The following is an 18,287-nucleotide window of genomic DNA, read 5'->3' as shown; positions in this document are numbered from 1 at the left end:
TGTAAAGCAGGCTTAAGGTTGTTTGGACAGGGCAGTCGGTTTTCATCTTGTGGTCACAGACCAGGTTCAGCATGTAAGGACTAATCCCCAAATACATGCAATGTGCCCCAACAGTATCATAAATTAAGATATATTTACAGCATTTACAACATATTTACTCAGAACTAAAAACAATGACATTTCTGCATATGTGCACAGTACGCGGCATAAATCACTCACAAACAAGGCCTGCGGGTGAATGCCCTCTGCTCCAGTCCCACTTCCTGTCTGCGTCCAGTGTGAATACATTAAACTGACCTGCCAATCATCTGGTATTATCTGTGAGTCACAATGGGACTGCTGGCCAGCCAATCAGCTAGGATTATGAAAGAATCCCAATGAGAAAAAATGCAGGCCAGCCAGCAACCAATGGCTTGGTTCTGTTCCACAAAGTACACTCACACCGAAACTACAACAAAAGAGAATGAAACCAAAACCTATAGTTACCAATATCTGATGCTCCCAAATAAATGAGCTTATTGTGTTGTTCCCCCCTAGATGTGCTGGTGCCTGTTCCACCCCACCAAACAGCACTAACAACTAAGACAATACTAGAACATATTTAGACAAAAGGGACATGCTTATGCAGGATTGTTAATGATGCTTGTTATGATTATAGTTTGTTGATGGAAAATACAGTACATCAAAATTATAATTGGCCTGGACTGATGAACAATTTTGATAAGCTGGCAATCGTAAATGCTGACTGCCGTGATGTTAGCTCAGATAGCTAGGTCTTCATAATTTAATACGACAAAGCCATCCGGCCAAGCCCCCTCAGCACTCTGTAGGCTATTCTGCACAAGGTCTCATAACCATCATCTTCACCTGACTGAATATCACTCTATAACTTTACTACAACTCACAGAGGAACATGTGTATCATATCTTACATAACATAAAAATACATAAAGTGAATGAGAAACAATATTTTTGGGGGATAAAAGTCGACGAAGAAAATTAAACGCGTGCAGTGTCCCAAAATAAGACCGTTTTAGTTAGGAGCAAGGTGAATTATTTAAGAGTGTGAAATAATTCAGAGGTTCTCTCCAGCCGAACCGCCCCGGCGTCAGACATGTTTCATGATGTGATCTACAGCCTGGGAGGTTATTTGGGTCAGGCTGTTTCTGGGTGTGGTTCCACGGGTAGGAACCGCACAGCCAGACGGCACAAAAACGGGAACCTCTGGAACCCGCATCGGCAGCACAGAGTCAATACGCCAGACCAGTGCAGATGCAGCGTCGCCATGAACCCGAGTCTACAACCATCAGACCATCAAACCATCTCTACATGAACCTGTCTGTCACACTCAGGCTCCGCGAGTGTTAATAATATCATTTTAACAGAATTTTACAGAACAGACTCCAAATGCCGCTCTACAAAAGCAACCATGTCACGCAAGATGAGCCGGAATTCACACACTCTCACACACTCTCACACACACACTCTCACACACACTCTCACACACACAGGTGTTTTCACAACCTCTACTGTAGCCAAACTAAACATGACAGAATCAGAGCAGAATAAAAATGTTTAAAAATATAAAATAAAATACCTTAAAATTCCATAGTCTACATTCTTGCTAATCTCAATCAAGGCTTGGGATTTTCCCCAAGAATATAATACGATTAATATTTATATTGAGACGCATATTTATAAAGACACAAGCTGCTAAAAAATTAGCAGACAATTAGTGATTTTTTCACTCCAAGCAGCTCTCTGAGGGAGCTGACAGAAAGAGGGCAGCGTGTTTGATGTAGGCTGGTCTCCAGTCCTGGCCCACAGAAACAAACGCTGCATTATTGCCGGTGTTACTGCACAAGAACAACAACGGATGTTGAAAAATAATAAACTTAACTAGGTCTCCGGCCAGTAAGACCAGTAACATGAGATAATACTCGGTGAGTGTTCAAAATAAGCAGCAGCAAGTTTTGAATAAGCACCACTAATTGCTACTTTGTCAGGTTGTAACTCTGAGGGAATGTGCACATACACACGTACACACGTACACACGTACACACACGTACACGTACACGTACACACACACAAAGTGCCCCTCCCATCTGTCATCATTCCCAGTAAGCATTGCTGCGTGTCATGACTGCAGAAATGAACCTGCTGACAACGTTTTGTATCCATTATGCCAACGTGTGAAGCAAAACTAAATTCAAACCCATGACAGATCTTATTACACACATGTGAATAGCATGAGAACATTACACTTCATCCTTAAAAGGGAGTGTACTGCATGTAGATTTGGCAGTATAATCGGCAAAAAGCACTCCAGGAAAGACAATATTCAGCCCTGTGTTCATTCATAAGCTGTGTTTGACAGAAACGACACATAAAAACAACATTCCAGGCGCATACGCATACGGAGTGCCTCCCTGTCGGTAACGTGGCTTTGGCTGAGCGCCGAAGCCGAACAGCTGGGTTTCGTTTCTAAGTCCCGGGAGGGCCTTAATTTCTCTCGTCCTGCAGACAAGCAGCCATTCCCCAGAGGACAGCCCGTGGGCCCTGCCTCAGAAGATCCATCTCTGTCCCCCCTTTCCTCCTCCTAAAACACAGCCTTCCCCCGAAAGGAACGCAGAGCGATCCAGCGCCTCCGCCTACAAGCCCACACAGAGCAGGACTTGGTATTTCCTCTTTCGATTCGGGGGCCTCTCTGACTTCACTTCAGCACACTATGGCGAGAGACTTTTTTTACAAGGAAAGGAAATACACACTGACCGTTTCCATTGATCTAAATGGAGCTGGACACTTGCACACACTGCAAGAAATGTGAAAGAAAATACAATCCAGGATTGGCCACTGTAGAAAAAAACAGTCCCTGTTACGATGTGATATTGTTTTCTTTTCTTGGCCAGTGCTTTGAGCCATGGATAACGATCATGAAAAAAGAATAGTTCAGTGGCACAAAGCAGGCCAACATTTTCAAGGTTATACATCCTGGAAATAGGATATTGTCAGACAATACATAAGGCTGCTTATGGAAGTTTGAATGCATCCATTCTACAATACATCATTTGAGTCTTACCCCTTCCCCGTGAGCCAAACCCTGTCTTATGCACATAATGTGGCCATGGAGCGATGCCTGTTGACCCAACATACTGTAATGGCCACATGACTGTGATCATTGGAAGATTTGTCTCTTTGAAAATAAATCAAATCCCCCCACATGGATAATCTGATTTCATAATCTGATGTCTACTCGTAGCAATAAATTCCATCCTTGGAGGGTGGTGGTAATAACAACACACCTAAGCAGCATTGGAATTTCAGGTCAAGTTATTTCTATTCAAGAAGATATCGATGCGATATTGGATATCTGCAATTAATGACCAAGGTATCTTGTTCATGTTTTGCTTGTGATTAGAAATGCTTCTGAGTGTTGTATGTCACCTGTATTCCCCCTCGTAATATGTCAGCAAGTGGCATTTTATAATGTTTATCATTTTAGCCATAACATACATTTTACCCATAACAACAAGACATCAAATTTGCCTCCTATAATGATACATTTTAAATTAATTTGATTAATTTCCATCAAAGTTCTTCTTCGCTGACATAAATATTAATTTGCCGTGCATTTCATTACCTTGCCTGGTTGTACAGGACAATTCATAACCTTTGACAACAAAAATATATGACATAAAATAAATGAGAACACATGACATTGAGCCCAGCAATTTAATACTTACGTAAATATCGACAAATGCGCATTACTCTACATTTTACTGACATTCAACCCAGGGGAGTTAACTTGACCACAGAACGGGTTTCAATCAGTCAGCAGTAAATCGCCCGCATTGATCTCTGCATACAGACAGCAAGGTGCGCATGAAGTCAACAGCAGAAATCACTACACCTTCCTGTCTAACGAGTCAGCTCTTTCCCAGTGCGCTGACGTCGGTTAAAGGGAACCATATGTCCGCATTCAAGCCAATGATGTAACTGCCTATACTAACTTACTCCTTTACTGAAAGAAGATTTAGGCCTTCACCGTGAATAAATACCATGAAGACCTTTAGCAAGGACGTATGTTATTATTAAAAATTCCAGCCATAGCAGTCGTAAACTGCGCCTTAAGGAGTCCATCTTCCCCCCCCTCCCAATCTCACCTTACCCCATTACACATGTATGTGCTCAATATCTGTCTGGAAAATATATATATTCCATGAGTATCAGTATCATGATATACAATCACATTAAATATGTGGAGGCTGAGAAGGCAATGACTGAGAAGCAGTTATGACGAATAATAGCACATAATGGACAACTGAGACCAACTGGAGTGGTGTGGATCAGGCTATGAAAAAACGAAGCACGTCTGAATTTATTTTCTTTTTCTAAGGAGAGGAGACGGTCTGCCCTCCTTTTATCCAGACGGGTAGAAAGCGAAGATAGAAACAGATTGAGAAGGGACCACCGCTAAGAAGGTGCCAGACCCATGATCCCCAGGCTGTGTAGTCAGGGGGACTCGCATATCCAGAAGGTTTACTGTGACTGGGGACTACACTACACATCTCACCAGGCATTCCTGGACTTCTGTAGGACCTTTATTGGGCAGTCCAGCCATAAGCACTGCTTCAGACAACCAGCTCATCACGATAAACCATCATCCCACTATCACGTATGCATGACTGCATTAGAAACAGCATTCATACTGTATGTGGAAATCTATTTGGATACACTTAACATTTAGCATGATTTAACCAAACTTAAAATTCAGCATGATCCAATTTCTGCTACGCGGCTGCCTTGGATTTGGTGCACTGCAACTTTGGTGCACTTTTTCTCTTTACCTGTCGGTATATGAGTGGAGACATGTGCAAGCCTTATGTCTGCGAAAGTTCACTCACATGTTCCAAAGGAAAGGACAGATAGAGAAAGCCATGAAACAGGGAACAAATTGCATATGACGTTTTACGAGATTATTATGATTATGATTAGCATAGGGAAATTAGTTAAGCACATGCATGAACTCCCAAAAGCCGGAAAGTGAGGCAAAAGAAAAACTCGGTGGGAAGACATCTCGGGAGGAACCCTGCTTTGAGGACAAACAAATATTGATTTATATTCATTCTAAATATGTGCAGAGAAATCTCCCCAATGTCCACAACAACCTTTGTTATTGATTGACATCCTTCCCTCTCTCACTGAGCAACAGCACTGTGCTCCAAACTAATCCTAACATCAAGCACAGTCTGCAGAGGCCTCCTTCCATTAGAGAATCTAATCAATCAACCACTTTCAGTAGATCCCACCACAAACACATTTCCATCACAAACTGACCTCGGCCAGTTTATGTGTACGGATTATATAGAAAGGGCATGATAATTATTACAAATTAAAAGTTATGTATGATTATTCCATGTGTCCAAACAAACACTTTGTGACTTAATACATTTCAAAGAAATATTTTTGGCATCTGTGATACAGTCCCATTCACTCAGTGTTTCTGTTCCATGACTGAGTGCAGTCTCCCTACACAAATAACATCTTGTGGATCAATAGACGCAAAATACCACAGATTATTTCTATCCAACTTTCAAACTGTTTTGAACATTTACTTTTTACTACCATTGCACTTCCGTTTAGGACAACCAGATGTATCCATCTTATATAGCAAAGAACAAGATTTCACAAAAAAGAGACAAACCAGCAGCCTATGAAGCCAGATGCAACACTCAGAGTGACATGCTCCTGCCACCAGTACAGCACAGCAGCTCCAAAATCCTTAACTGCATGGTGGGCGCACCCACACACACACACACACACACACACACACACACACACACACACACACACACACACAACCCTGCAGCTTTTTTCCTGTGCTTCTGCGTGCTACAGTGGTGACTCAAAGGCACACTTTTCATTCTTAATGTCTGATGAATGGTCTAGGGCCTAGAAGACAAAATTAGCAAAGCATCCCTTCTGATGCGACAGTCGTTGCTTTTATTTACGGTCAATTGAAGGGCCTGCTACACCAGGAAGACCCGGCTTCACCTTGTTGTCCAACTTCTGAGACGTCCTCCAGCCTCGTCCGTCAACGTCTGCCACCAAATCCCAGAATCTTTTTCACAGCGTTTCTCAAATGCATGGAATGACTGACATGAGCCCCTCCTCCTAAATACATTCTGCAACTGTTCCCCTCCTTGCAGCAGCAGCAGAAGAGACAAAAACACCCTGGCCCAGGGTATCGGCTGGCCAGGCCACACATGCTGCGATCCCGAACATAAAGCTGGGACACGAAACAGCTGAGCCACAAAGGGCACCAGAAAACGCCGAGGTCAATTCCCGCACAAGTCAGCAGACACAGGGAAAAAAAAGGGCCCAGGCTTTCTGGGTTTCACTCAAGCAGTCTCAACTTGACAGGGTCAGTACAGGAATACAGGCTTTTTCAGCCAGAGGCTAGTTCACGCAGTCTGAAACATGACAGTGCAGTGGAAGGATGAGAAGAGATGGTAAACTACAGACACTCGGCTGGAAGCAGGGTAAGATGTCCTCCATAATAAACCCCTGCCTTTGGAAAGGTTGCTAAAAACACTTGACATTCCATGCATTTGCACGCCCTTGTTAAATTACATGAATGTTTGCAACATCTTGCAACACAATAAACAGAATAGCGTCCCCTTGACTCAAGAACACGGAATTTTATAGCAGGTGTGCTGACATGCCATTTCCATTGGTCTGAACACAACCCTGCCATAAATATATACTGTGCTCTGCTCCAGCTTTTCTGGCAGTTAAACGTGACGCGCGATCCATAGAATGGCCGACTATCACCCAAATGCAAATCCCCCACTGGATCCGGCGCTTCCAATATCAGCAAAGTCACTCCCTATATCATGATCTTATCTTTATCAGTAAGCCGAATCCTCCTGACTGCATAAAATTTCGAAAAATACAAAATGAAGGCAGACAAAAAAAACATGCAAGACATGACTTGAATTAATGTATGACACACACGTGTTTCTGTTCCATGACTGTGAGTGCAAACTCCCTACCCAAATAACCATAGGATGGGTTTTTTGTTTTTACACACAAAAGAGAACATATTGAATAACTTGTGCACAGCTCATGATAACATGTAACCGGGGAAGTGTACATAAACAATATCCTTGTGTACGCACAATTAACAAGGTATTGCAAGCTCAATTGTGCGAAAGGCATTTTGATATCCATTCAGCATAATTGAGCAGCATTGTTGAAAGACAGAGAGGCTATCTGCACTCTATAGGAACAATTTAAAAAATCTCTGATTGGTGCTAGTAGTAGCATTCGATACAGTTCCTCATAATTCATAAGAGTTTCCGTGACTCATACTAATCCTTCAGGGACAAGAGCTATTTGCAATGAACTAATGTAGCCTAATCAAAATTAGGTGAGGTTTAATTAGCACTGATCTAGGTGGGGAAAAACCCCTCCACCCAAGAAAGGTTGCGGTATAGTTTTTTTAATTGCATGCAGCAAAAGCCTAAACATGCATCCATAGTGTGCTCTGTGCCAGCACTAAGGAGCAAGGTATCTACCTCGCCTTGCCTTACGCCATGCCTTACGTCTGCATTAGGACAGCCGCCCTGCTCTCCAGGGATGGGCGTGCTCAGATCAGCCATGCAGAGAGACGGGAGAGCAGAGGACGTCTGGCGCGATCTGACTCAGCTCTCTCTCTCTCTCTCCCCCTCCCTCCCTCCCTCCCTCCCTCCCTCCCTCTCTCTATACGCCATCTCCACCCACATCTGCAGAGAAGCTGTGCTGGGAGGAGGCCTGCCTGCAGCTATGGCTAAGTCTCATATGGCTGACGACATTCACTGCTGATGCAACTCTCCCAAATCAGATCTGAAAATAAAGTAACTGATAATTACACTTTAAATATAGCTTCTTTCAGACGATTTAAGGCAATGGCATTCTAGAACACTGGACTAGAATTTTGGAAAACATTCAGAAAAACTTCAAAAGGCTGATATAAAAGATAAAAATCAGACATTTTTTGTTTGTTGACTGGGCTTTTTGTGTTGGCACTTCTATTTTAAAAAGTTTAAAAATAAAATTATTGAATGCACATTTATTATCTGCAACTACTCACTGACACTTTAATTCATGTTAATGAACCTGAAATGTCATTCTTATGACAAACAAAATATTTGCGCAAAAGCACAAATTTGTAGTATGGTACTTTAATTCAGGCAAGATTATTGTTTAGTCTTTGGTCTTCAGTATAGCGATAGTGGTATGCACTTTGTGGTAAGAAACAGGCCTACGATACATAATAAAAATGGGTTCCAAGCTTGCTGTCTTTTTTCCCTGCCTGGGCCAAGATTTCTCTAACCATGACGGCCTAACATACGTCAAGCTGTCGGAGGCCCTTTGAAATTGTCTGGCTAACGAGTTAACCTTTTCTCCGCCACAGTGTGGAATTAGTTCCCCCCAAGTTCTTCTGAGGGAATGTGCCATTGAGGCCTGCTCCCCCAATGGCTGAACAATGGCTTCTTTATACCCGCTACGGCAAAAAGACCGCAGCGAGAACCTGACTGACAAGCGTCGCTTCGTGTCAGTAACTTGGTTGAGAAGTTCGTAGGCTTCACTCTTGCCTCGGCGCCAAGGAACGAATAATCTCAAGATACTGACAACTTCTCCAAGTTGTGGCTGGTGACAAATGGTCCCTCTGATCACCCCGGGAACCTGTCATTTCACAGGCCTGCTCAAATGCACGGTTGTTAAATGTCAGCGGGAATTCTCTCCTGTGTCCTGTGTGCGTAGCAGCTTGTTTGATAACTACTCAACAACTTCATGTTTACCAAGCGAATATCACACTTCAGGGCCGCACCTTCCAGGGTTCTTAATCACACAACACACGTCTAAATAATCAAGACTCATCTGGTGGCATTCTCTGGTTGCACGGCTTTGCTTTTTGGCTATTTGGCCAAGTCCCCACTGACACACTCCCCCTTATTTGCAGCTTTGATCATTATCAGGACCGTGAATAATTGCCACTGAAAATCTAAAACGAAAGCACGATTGAGTGACGATTAAGCCCCACAAACGAGGTTTTTCGTAAAATGTGTACATATATCATGCATGCGTGCTGTTCAACTGCACGCTCTAAGTTAATGAAGATCTTGGTTCAGCCTGCTGCGGCGCCCCTCCCGCATTACATCACGACAGCTGATGAATACGGTGTCCTTCCAAAAGGACACTGACGCCTTTATCTGCATCATTTGCTCATGTTTTCAGACATGAGAATAAATACGCCGGTTTTGATATGTGAATTCGTCTCTTCCACGCACACAAACAGGCTACTTAAAATAGGCTATGCAGCAATAGCTAACAGTAGGCTATAAATAAGGGGAAATAAACGTAGTCGTTGAGGTGTCAGCAAATGTCTACAGCTCTTTTGCAATACACAGCATCAAGGCAAACGGTGAGACAGTGCAGTCGAATTCTCCGTGAGAAGCAAACGGGTTAAACGTCTGCGTCCTGTCGTCATTTCACCTGGCAGGAGAAGCACGCCGAGTTTTGCTGCATTGAATCAGATTCCCGTAGGATTTGGCCATGTGACCAAACTCTGCACCGCTATAATGATGGAAGTCTAAACTCAGCTGCGCGTTCAGCTAGCTCATTACATATCGGCCCTACATTACCCTGTCAAATAAATGTAGAAGAATTGGAGGCTACGTCCACTCGTTCATAATGACCAAATAACGAATTGTAATATGCTAATTAGCTACAATGCCATATTTCGAAACGTGCTTGACATAATCACCTTAACATGCCCCGAAACACTGCAGTCCTTTCCACTCGCCATGCGGCATACGAATCACCCACATAAACCATCCTAAAATGTATCTTGTCTAAATAAGATTCAGCAACAAATGTATTCTAACGCCTTTATTCAGCCTTTTCGCTTCGATCAAGGAGCCAGATTTAACTCCCAAGATATATCCCAAAAAATCTCTGCAATCTCTGAAAAACCTTCAACGCGCAGGAATTGGCAAGAGTAATAATGCAGACTAAAAATAAATGAACTACTGAAAATACGCGCGCCTCCTCTCGCTGGCCATTCTTGCTGCAACAGCAGCAGTAGCTACTCCGACAGACCCAGTAAGGATTACATAAAACATTTTTCCTGTTTACCTGCAGTTACGTTGTCTGTGGCTGATTCTTTTTCAGTCATCGTATCCCGGTGTACTATCTGTCTTTGGATCTTCCACAAAAAAACAAACAGTTAAACCATGTAGCTAGCCTCTGGAAAAAAACGTTCCTAGATTCACTTTGCGGTGTGTAGGCTGTATATTGGTGGTTCAAAAGCTTACTTCTGCACTTCCCAGGATTTTATTTCCCCCACCTCCCCTTCCTTTTCCTCCCCTTTCTCTACACTGTCCGGAAAATACCCAAGGATGGCGCGCTAAATTGCACGTTTAAATGATGCTATGCGAAATTGACCCATGGAGCTGAAACGCCTCTTGTTGAAAGTAGCTGGACTGCTGGTCTCTGCCCCCCCCAAAAAGGAAGTCAGCTTTGACTGTTACTTTCCGATTTCTGGTCTCTCTATCCCGCCCCTCCCATCCCCTTGGTCAGCACGGCTGTTCTGGCAGCGAATGCTTCTCATTCCGCAGTAAGTGTACTGCAACCCGGACGGTGCAGAGATGCTGTGCAGATATGTTGCTGAAACTCAGTTCATAGTATTAATGCATAAACCCAATAGTCTATAACCGGGCATTTGACGTTCACATACAATTAATAGCAGGTAATTTTCCATAGTTTTCACCTTCTTGTGGTGTTTTGGTCTGCTGGTATTGTTTGGTTCTGTGAGTTAAAAGTAAGGAAAAGGAAATGTCCATCCTAGAACATATAAAGTTAAAAGTACACAGGCAATCGGTTTACATGTCCTTCTGTTGCATTAGCTGCCTTGTTTCAGTAGTACATTTATTCAGTGCCTTGGGTGCATGCTCACGCCCCTCCTAATCCTCTTGGTCCGCACTGAGACTGCCAGACCATGGTCAGGGTAAAGGGTGGGGTTATTACAAGTGGCTTGTCAACAAAATATGGAAGCAAAATATGCAACCACCTTTCAGTGGGAGAATGACATGACAATATGATGTGGTATGATAGGGATTTAGAGTGATGTTGTCACCTAGTAGACCGAAGGGTGGACAAGCAAATGGCCCTGCTTTGGCATGAGGCTAAATGCGTGAAGTTACAGGCTAACAACACAGGAGGTGTGGAAAACATTGTTTTAATCATGGAATGAAACTTTAAAAAAAGAAACACTGCAAGATGTTTTCTATTGGCATAGAAGTACTGTTGCCAAATGGCACGCAAGTGCATAGATGAAAACCAGCCCTTGGCAGACATGATGTAAAGGTGTTACTACTATTGCTAGGTACATGGTTTTCAGTTGGTACTTGTGTTCATTACATTCTCTGCCAAAATCTGAATAATGAAACTATTAAAAAAAATGTAATGGGAGGGAGCTTTTTCACATGACATTTTTCACCAATGATGCAAAACCTTTACCACTCACACGTGTGGAAAAGCTTCTATTTTGTTGTAAACTGGAACACAAAAACCTGCTTCAAAATCCACAGCGACCTGATTCTATCTGTAAGTGGTAAATGGTCACTATCAAGAGTTCAACAGCTAAACTACAATAAAAAATACTTTAAAACTAATGAGAAGTGTGCATATTTAACAGTAAGCAGAAAGTCCTTTGTGTGTCCTTTTTCTACTGACTTAAAAATAAAACATGCGTTATTAATCAACTTATTTGCTGAATTTTTAATTTGCCCTCAATAGCAGTCCTTCTGTATGCAGTCACACATTAAAAGAAGGAATACATTAGGGGCGGTCTGTAGCGTAGTGGTTAAGGTATATGACTGGGACACGCAAGGTTGGTGGTTCGATCCCCTGTTTAGTCACAATAAGCCACATAGCCATTGGGCCCTTGAGCAAGGCCCATAACCCTGCATTGCTCCAGAGGAGGATTGTCTCCCGCTTAGTCTAATCAACTGTACGTCTCTCTGGATAAGAGCGTCTGCCAAATGCCAGTAATGCATGAACACTGCCTTGTGGCTGCTTTTTTCTGAGTTTGTAGTTACACCTGTTTAATCTGCTTTGCTCAGTTTTATTTTGAACCCTGATTTTAGTTTTTTTGTGCATTGCCAGCCAGAGGTGTCAATAATTCTGGAGCCCTCTTTATGTTCAATTGTTTCCTTTGTGCAGTATCTCGTCTTGATTCCAGGTTTCTGATTGCATTTTGAGTCTGTTATCGGTGTTTGTGAACATGAGGACGTGAGTTGTAAACGGTTGGCATTCATAAAGCGCCTTTATCCAAAGCGCTGTATAATTGATGCTTCTCATTAACCCATTCATTCACACACTCACACACCAACAGCGATTGGCTGCCATGCAAGGCACCAACCAGCTCGTCAGGAGCATTTTGGGGGTTAGGTGTCTTGCTCAGGGGCACTTTGACGGACCCAGGGTGGGATCGAACCGGAGAAACCGACTGGCAGACGGCCACTCTTACCTCCTGATCCAGTGTTGCCCCGAGCGAATGAGTCATGCCAACGAAAGTCAAGGAACTTATTTAAGGCTGAGGAATAAGAAGGCAGCCAGAAGCATGGGCCTTAGACTTACCAAAATTAACTGTTTGGAACATCATTGAGAAGAGAGAGGAGCCTGGTGGGCCAAGGAAAGAACAACAAATTCTCCCCATAATGAAGATAAAATGCCCAACACCTGTCCAACAGATAAGAAACACTCTTCAGGAGGCAGGCGTGGATGTGTCAGTGACCGCTGTCCGCAGAAGAATTCAAAAACAGAACTACAGAGGCTACACTGCAAGATGGAAATACAGCATAGTTGGCAGCAAAAACAGGATGGGCAGGTTACAGTTAAGAACTACCTAAGAAGTATCTAAAAGGAGCCTACAGAGTTCTGTAAAAAGGTCTTGTTGACAGATGAGATCAAGAATCATACTGTATCATGGCAAGAGCAACGCTTGGAGGCCAAAAGGAACTATCAGTGATGCACGGCACCCCTCCTCATCTGTGAAATATGGTGGTGGGGGTGTTATGGCTTGGGTATGTATGACTGGCTCACTTGTCTTTATTGATGACGTAACTGCTAATCGCAGCAGCAGCAGAATTAATTCTGAAGTGCACAGATGAATCTTATCTGCTCAAGTTCAACCATGAAGCAGCATCAAAACTCATTGGACGGTGCTTCATCCCACAGCAAGACAATGGTCCTCACGCAAGAACATTTTTTATACTCTTTATCTTAACTTTCCCTTACTTCTGGATGTAAATGACCACAGAAACATGATGAATTCCAAAATTTTTGCATGTTCATGAGTATTGTGAATTGGCATAATTGACACTCTAAAAATGCCTTATGAGGCTAGGCATACTGCCCCATTTGTCCGGAAGTGTCATTCATAAAATTGGCATTGAAGAAAAAGAATATTATGAGTTCAGAGATTGAAGTCCTGCTACACGTTGCCTCAAGTGCTTTATACATTGCGCTCAATTGAATGAAGAGCGCACTAGACAAGCTTACTATAATTTGAGGCATATTTCATGAGAATGAGGTGAGCTAAAAAAATCCCTTGCTGCCAGGACGGAAGAGCTCAACTTGTCCGTCACACACATTGCATGTTGCACTGTAACACAAGGTGTTGCATCTTAACACATCCTTGAGTCACCTTCGGTGATGACAGCAGTGCAGCAAACAATGCTAATTTCACAATGCTGCAAAGCTAATAACAGTATCCTACTCATTAAATTCTGTCACAGAATATGACGTGGTAATTCTGAAGAAAACAGGAAGCGATTACATGTTTTCTTATTTCTTGCCTTTATGTCAATAACATTATGCTTGTAAGTGTGAATTATAAAATGAGTCTCTTTGAAAAACCTCTTTAATTTACTGGTTGATGTTAGAAAATATCTGGTGCTTACCCGTTAAACAGCCTTCTATTTGGCCAGTATCTGCAGACAGAGGAAGAAGATGGTTCTGATAAGCGCGTAACAATTGACAATGTTGCATATGTCCATCTGTATAAAAGTCATTTGGTGCAGACCATTTCTGCAGGTAGCTTCAATAGGAGTGCTGTGCTGCCTTCAACGCCATTGCTTTCAATTTCAGGTAAGGCAGACGTCAGGCGTCCAGCTTTAGTTCTACTTTTATTCTTTATTTATCCACGTTGAGTCCCACTCAACGACCTCACTCACCACTCGGTGTTGGGGGGGGGACCAGTGAACCTCAATCTTGCTTAGCTGAGGCTTGATGATGCCCCCATGCAACACAAAACCTGCCAAGGCGCCATGAAGGCCAAATGGTATGACCACAAAACGGTATAAGCCACTTGGAAGAAGGCCACCAGGTCCTTCGCCAACTGAGTCAAGGGAACTTGCCAATACCCCTCGCACAGGGTCAAGGGTACTCAGCAACTTTGCCTTGCCGAGAAGCTCGACCAGCTCATCCATGCGAAGATTGAGTCAGGGTCAATGTGACAAATTAATATGCAGAAGGGCAGATTACTGCACAATTTGTTCTCAATGCACTAAACAGATGGCGCGATGTCGGATGCATCCACAATGGGAGCCCTGGCCAAGAGAAAGCTTATGTCTCTGCACTCTGTAGCACTCAACTCTGAATAAAGCCAGTTTACTAAAGACACCTTTAGAACTGGAGATGTTTGGCCAGGGGAGGTAGACTTGGGTCCTGAAGGGCCACAGTGATCTTGGGGCATTTCAGCAGCTAATCCAAGTCACCGATTTCTTTTCCACACACTTTGCTTCCAAGGCATAAATTGGCTGCTGATTGAAAGGTTGAAAAAAGCTCAACATTGTGGCTCTCCTGAACTTGTGATTGAGAAACTGTCAGATGTCTGACTGAGAATGATGCATTTGATTTAAGTGTAATGTAGCATAGTGGTTAAGGTACATGACTGGAACCTGCAAGGTCAGTGGTTCGATCCCTGTTGTAGCCACAGAGCAAGTATTAACCCCAAATTGCTCCAGGGGGGATTGTCTCATGCTTAGTCTAATTAACTGTAAATAAATTAGTTATAGCCAAATAACATGTAATGGTGGAAGACAGCTGTCTGTCTATGATGCACAGATGCCAAACAACACTATTTGTTGAGACATTTTTCTTATTTCTTTTACTTTTAGCATTGGACAGCCATAATCTTAGATGGTCATCTGTCCTTCTTCGAGGACAATAAACATTCTAACAAAATAACATTTTATTGATAATCACAAACTGTTGATGACTTGTCCCACAAAGTCAGACTAAGACTAAGTCACAGTGCATCTTAAGCAAAAAAATGCCGGTAACGTTCGACGCATTAATGTGCAGGGGATAATGCAGTTAAATTAGATAAGGGTACCAGAAGAAAATAACTGCTACTAAACTTGATTGACAACACCTAACTTTTCACTTAAATGTGCATAAGAATGGAACAGAATATTGTTTATTATTTTTCTATAAATTAATCCAACTGATAGCTGTGACATGGGTATGTATACAGAACACAAAGCAACACAATAAAGAAACAGCAAAAGCTAAGCAGTGGTTATAGTCACGTAAGCACATATTATTGGTATATTACTCATATGAATGGTCAAATTCCAGGTTATGCAATACAATGTGATATACACTCTTCAATAACAGCACTAACTCAGCAAACAAGAACTGTTATATTCCATGATACACATCCATGAAAAGTATTTTTCTAGGAGAATATTCTGAACAAATGTAAGAAAAATTGCTGAAATACCTAAACCCTTTCCCTCCATACTTTCAGAGAGATTTAAATCAATTCCCTTGCTAAACATTGACAAGCATATAAATAGCTTGCCTTTCCCTCATCACAGTTTGGATATTGTTCAAATCAGCGTCTTACGCCATCTAGTGGTCACTTGAGGCAGTTGGGAGCCCATAACTGTCACTGACATCACTTGTATGTATTGCTGTGCTTCAGCATTTTACAGTTAACAAGTTTCCCACTCTCTTCATGGCAAAATTGTTGATGGATTAAATGTTCTCTAATGGAGATTAAAAATGTCAAAATGGTTCCATAAAAGTAATCTTATCCATTCCTAATAACATAAACATATCGCAATATACAGGTAACATTCAGAAAAATTGAGAAATATGCGGTGTCCAGTTTCCCAACATTGTTTGTGTGCACTCTTTCTTACTTTTCAAAACTGAATTATCATCTTTAGCCTGTTTTAAACTCACATCATCCATACGGCATCCCAGTCAACAGATTTGAATTTAAAAAAAGCATTTATCAGATATTCTGGAGTGATGGTGGAGACTGCATTCTCCACTACAGTGAGCTATGTTAAAGTTGATGCTGATAGACAATACCATACCATGACACAAACAAGACATAATGGGCACCCGAGGAGGTCCAGCACCCACTTGCAGTAAGTTACTTTTTTGCTTCCATTTTCCTGTTACCTAACCTGACTACCTGAACCGGCAGTACAATTGATACTGTCAATATGAAAACCGTAATTTTACGAACAGTTGCTTTGTTCATTAGTCACCCAACCACATTTTATCTTAAAACATGCTTTTTGAAAATAGAACCAGAATAAATAAAACATGAACACACTTTGAGCCACTTAAATTCCAATGAATACATCCCTATACTTTAGTCTCTGTACCATCTCCTTTCGACAGGGAAATGGACTCTTTTAACAAAGAATCCATTTCCCTGCCTCTGTATTTTGGGGTCCTCTTTGTTTCTCATCTCTCTAGAATTAAACCTTTGACACCACTCAATATTATGGCTTCCGTGACAAAATTGCCAAAGTTTCAAAGGCCTGCGTATTGCGAGCGTTGTTTTGATAACCTTAGCGGGTACCTAGCTTGGTGCCCCTCTGCCAGCCATTTCCTCTTCTGCTCGAGTTGACAGGCACTTTGACGCACCACTTTGTTTCAATACTGTTACCACTGAAAATAGGCAAATTAATAGATACAATATCTACCACAGAAACACTGCTGGCCTCGCCAGAGGGTTACCTGTGCTTCTGCCTTCAAGTGAAAGGCCATAGAACACGTGCAAACAGATCTCATGACACTTATGTTTAATCCCCTGAGTTGAGCAGGACATAAATGGACGAGACAAACATATTCTGCTTTAAAGGGTGAAGGACAGCCTTCAATTACTCCAATAATTTCATTACTTTGACTTCTCTATCTAAAAGATTTCTTAATGCAACCTTTCACACAAATTTCTTTGAAAATGTTCTTTTTCACTAAACATTAGACTACTACCTGTTGGCACATCATGGGAACCACTCGCAGACAGGGGTGTAATAAATTACAGGCTTTAATCGTAGTTTCGCAAAAGCAGGTCAGTGCACGGCAAGCAGGGCAATACAAGCAAAACGGTTTCACAGTCGAGTCCAAGCAAAGAGTCAGAGTCCAAGCAAACAGGGAACTGTAGAGTAGGCCGGCCGAAATCCCAGGACAAGCGGAGGTCAAAGCCGGGTAGGAGGGTAGGAGATGGGTTTGGAAGGCAGGAGGGCTGGAGCAGTGGTTGGACGGAGACGGGATAGCCCTCACTGAACACAATACACAAAACCAAGCCAGCCACGCCTGTGCTGCATCTCCTGCCCGTCTCAGGGGTCAGTTGCTTGAGGTTTTCTCTACAGCATCTGAAACACATTTTCAATTCCATTCAGATCAGATGAATGACTTAGCCTGACACGAATTTGTGGCTGTGATAAAACTCCTTGGTTGCTTTAGCAGTTTGTTTGGGACAATTGACTTGCTGTTGGATGAAGCACCATCCAATGAGATTGGAGGTCACAGTTGAACTTGAGCAGATAAGATGCATCTATAGACTTCAAAATTAATTCTGCTGCCGCTATCAGCAGTTGCAGTACATTATTAATGAAGGCAAGTAAGCCATCTCCTGTTGCAGCAAAACATGCCCAAACTGTAACACCCCAACCATCTTGTTTCACAGATGCTGTAGTTCTTGGGCTGTTCATATAGCCTCCATACTTTGCTGTTGCTATCATTCTGAAGTCAATCTCTTATGTCCACGAGACATAACTCTGCAGGCTTTTTAAGGGAACTGTAACCTGGTTGTCCTGTTTTTGTGGCCAACTAGTGGTTTGTGTCTTGCAGTGTAGCTTCTGTAGTTGGGATTGTGAAGTCTTCTGTGAACAGTAGTCAGTGACATATCCATGCCCACCTCCAGAA

General features: G+C 42.5%; 1 protein-coding gene across 2 annotated transcripts in view; it reads right to left on the bottom strand.

Annotated features, from left to right (window-relative positions):
- Window positions 1-10,484, bottom strand: part of hspa12a (heat shock protein 12A) — a 42,556-nt gene extending 32,072 nt beyond the window's left edge. For both annotated transcript variants that reach the window (XM_061228918.1, XM_061228920.1), the window contains exon 1: window positions 10,182-10,484. In XM_061228918.1, coding sequence (XP_061084902.1) covers window positions 10,182-10,221 — 40 coding nt within the window. In that variant the 5' untranslated portion in view covers window positions 10,222-10,484. The remainder of the gene's footprint in view (window positions 1-10,181) is intronic.
- Between the last annotated feature and the right edge of the window lie 7,803 nt (window positions 10,485-18,287).

This window comes from Conger conger, chromosome 18 (genome assembly GCF_963514075.1).
Source record: "Conger conger chromosome 18, fConCon1.1, whole genome shotgun sequence".
Classification (NCBI taxonomy): domain Eukaryota; kingdom Metazoa; phylum Chordata; class Actinopteri; order Anguilliformes; family Congridae; genus Conger; species Conger conger.
This window is presented reverse-complemented; position numbering and strand designations above follow the sequence as displayed.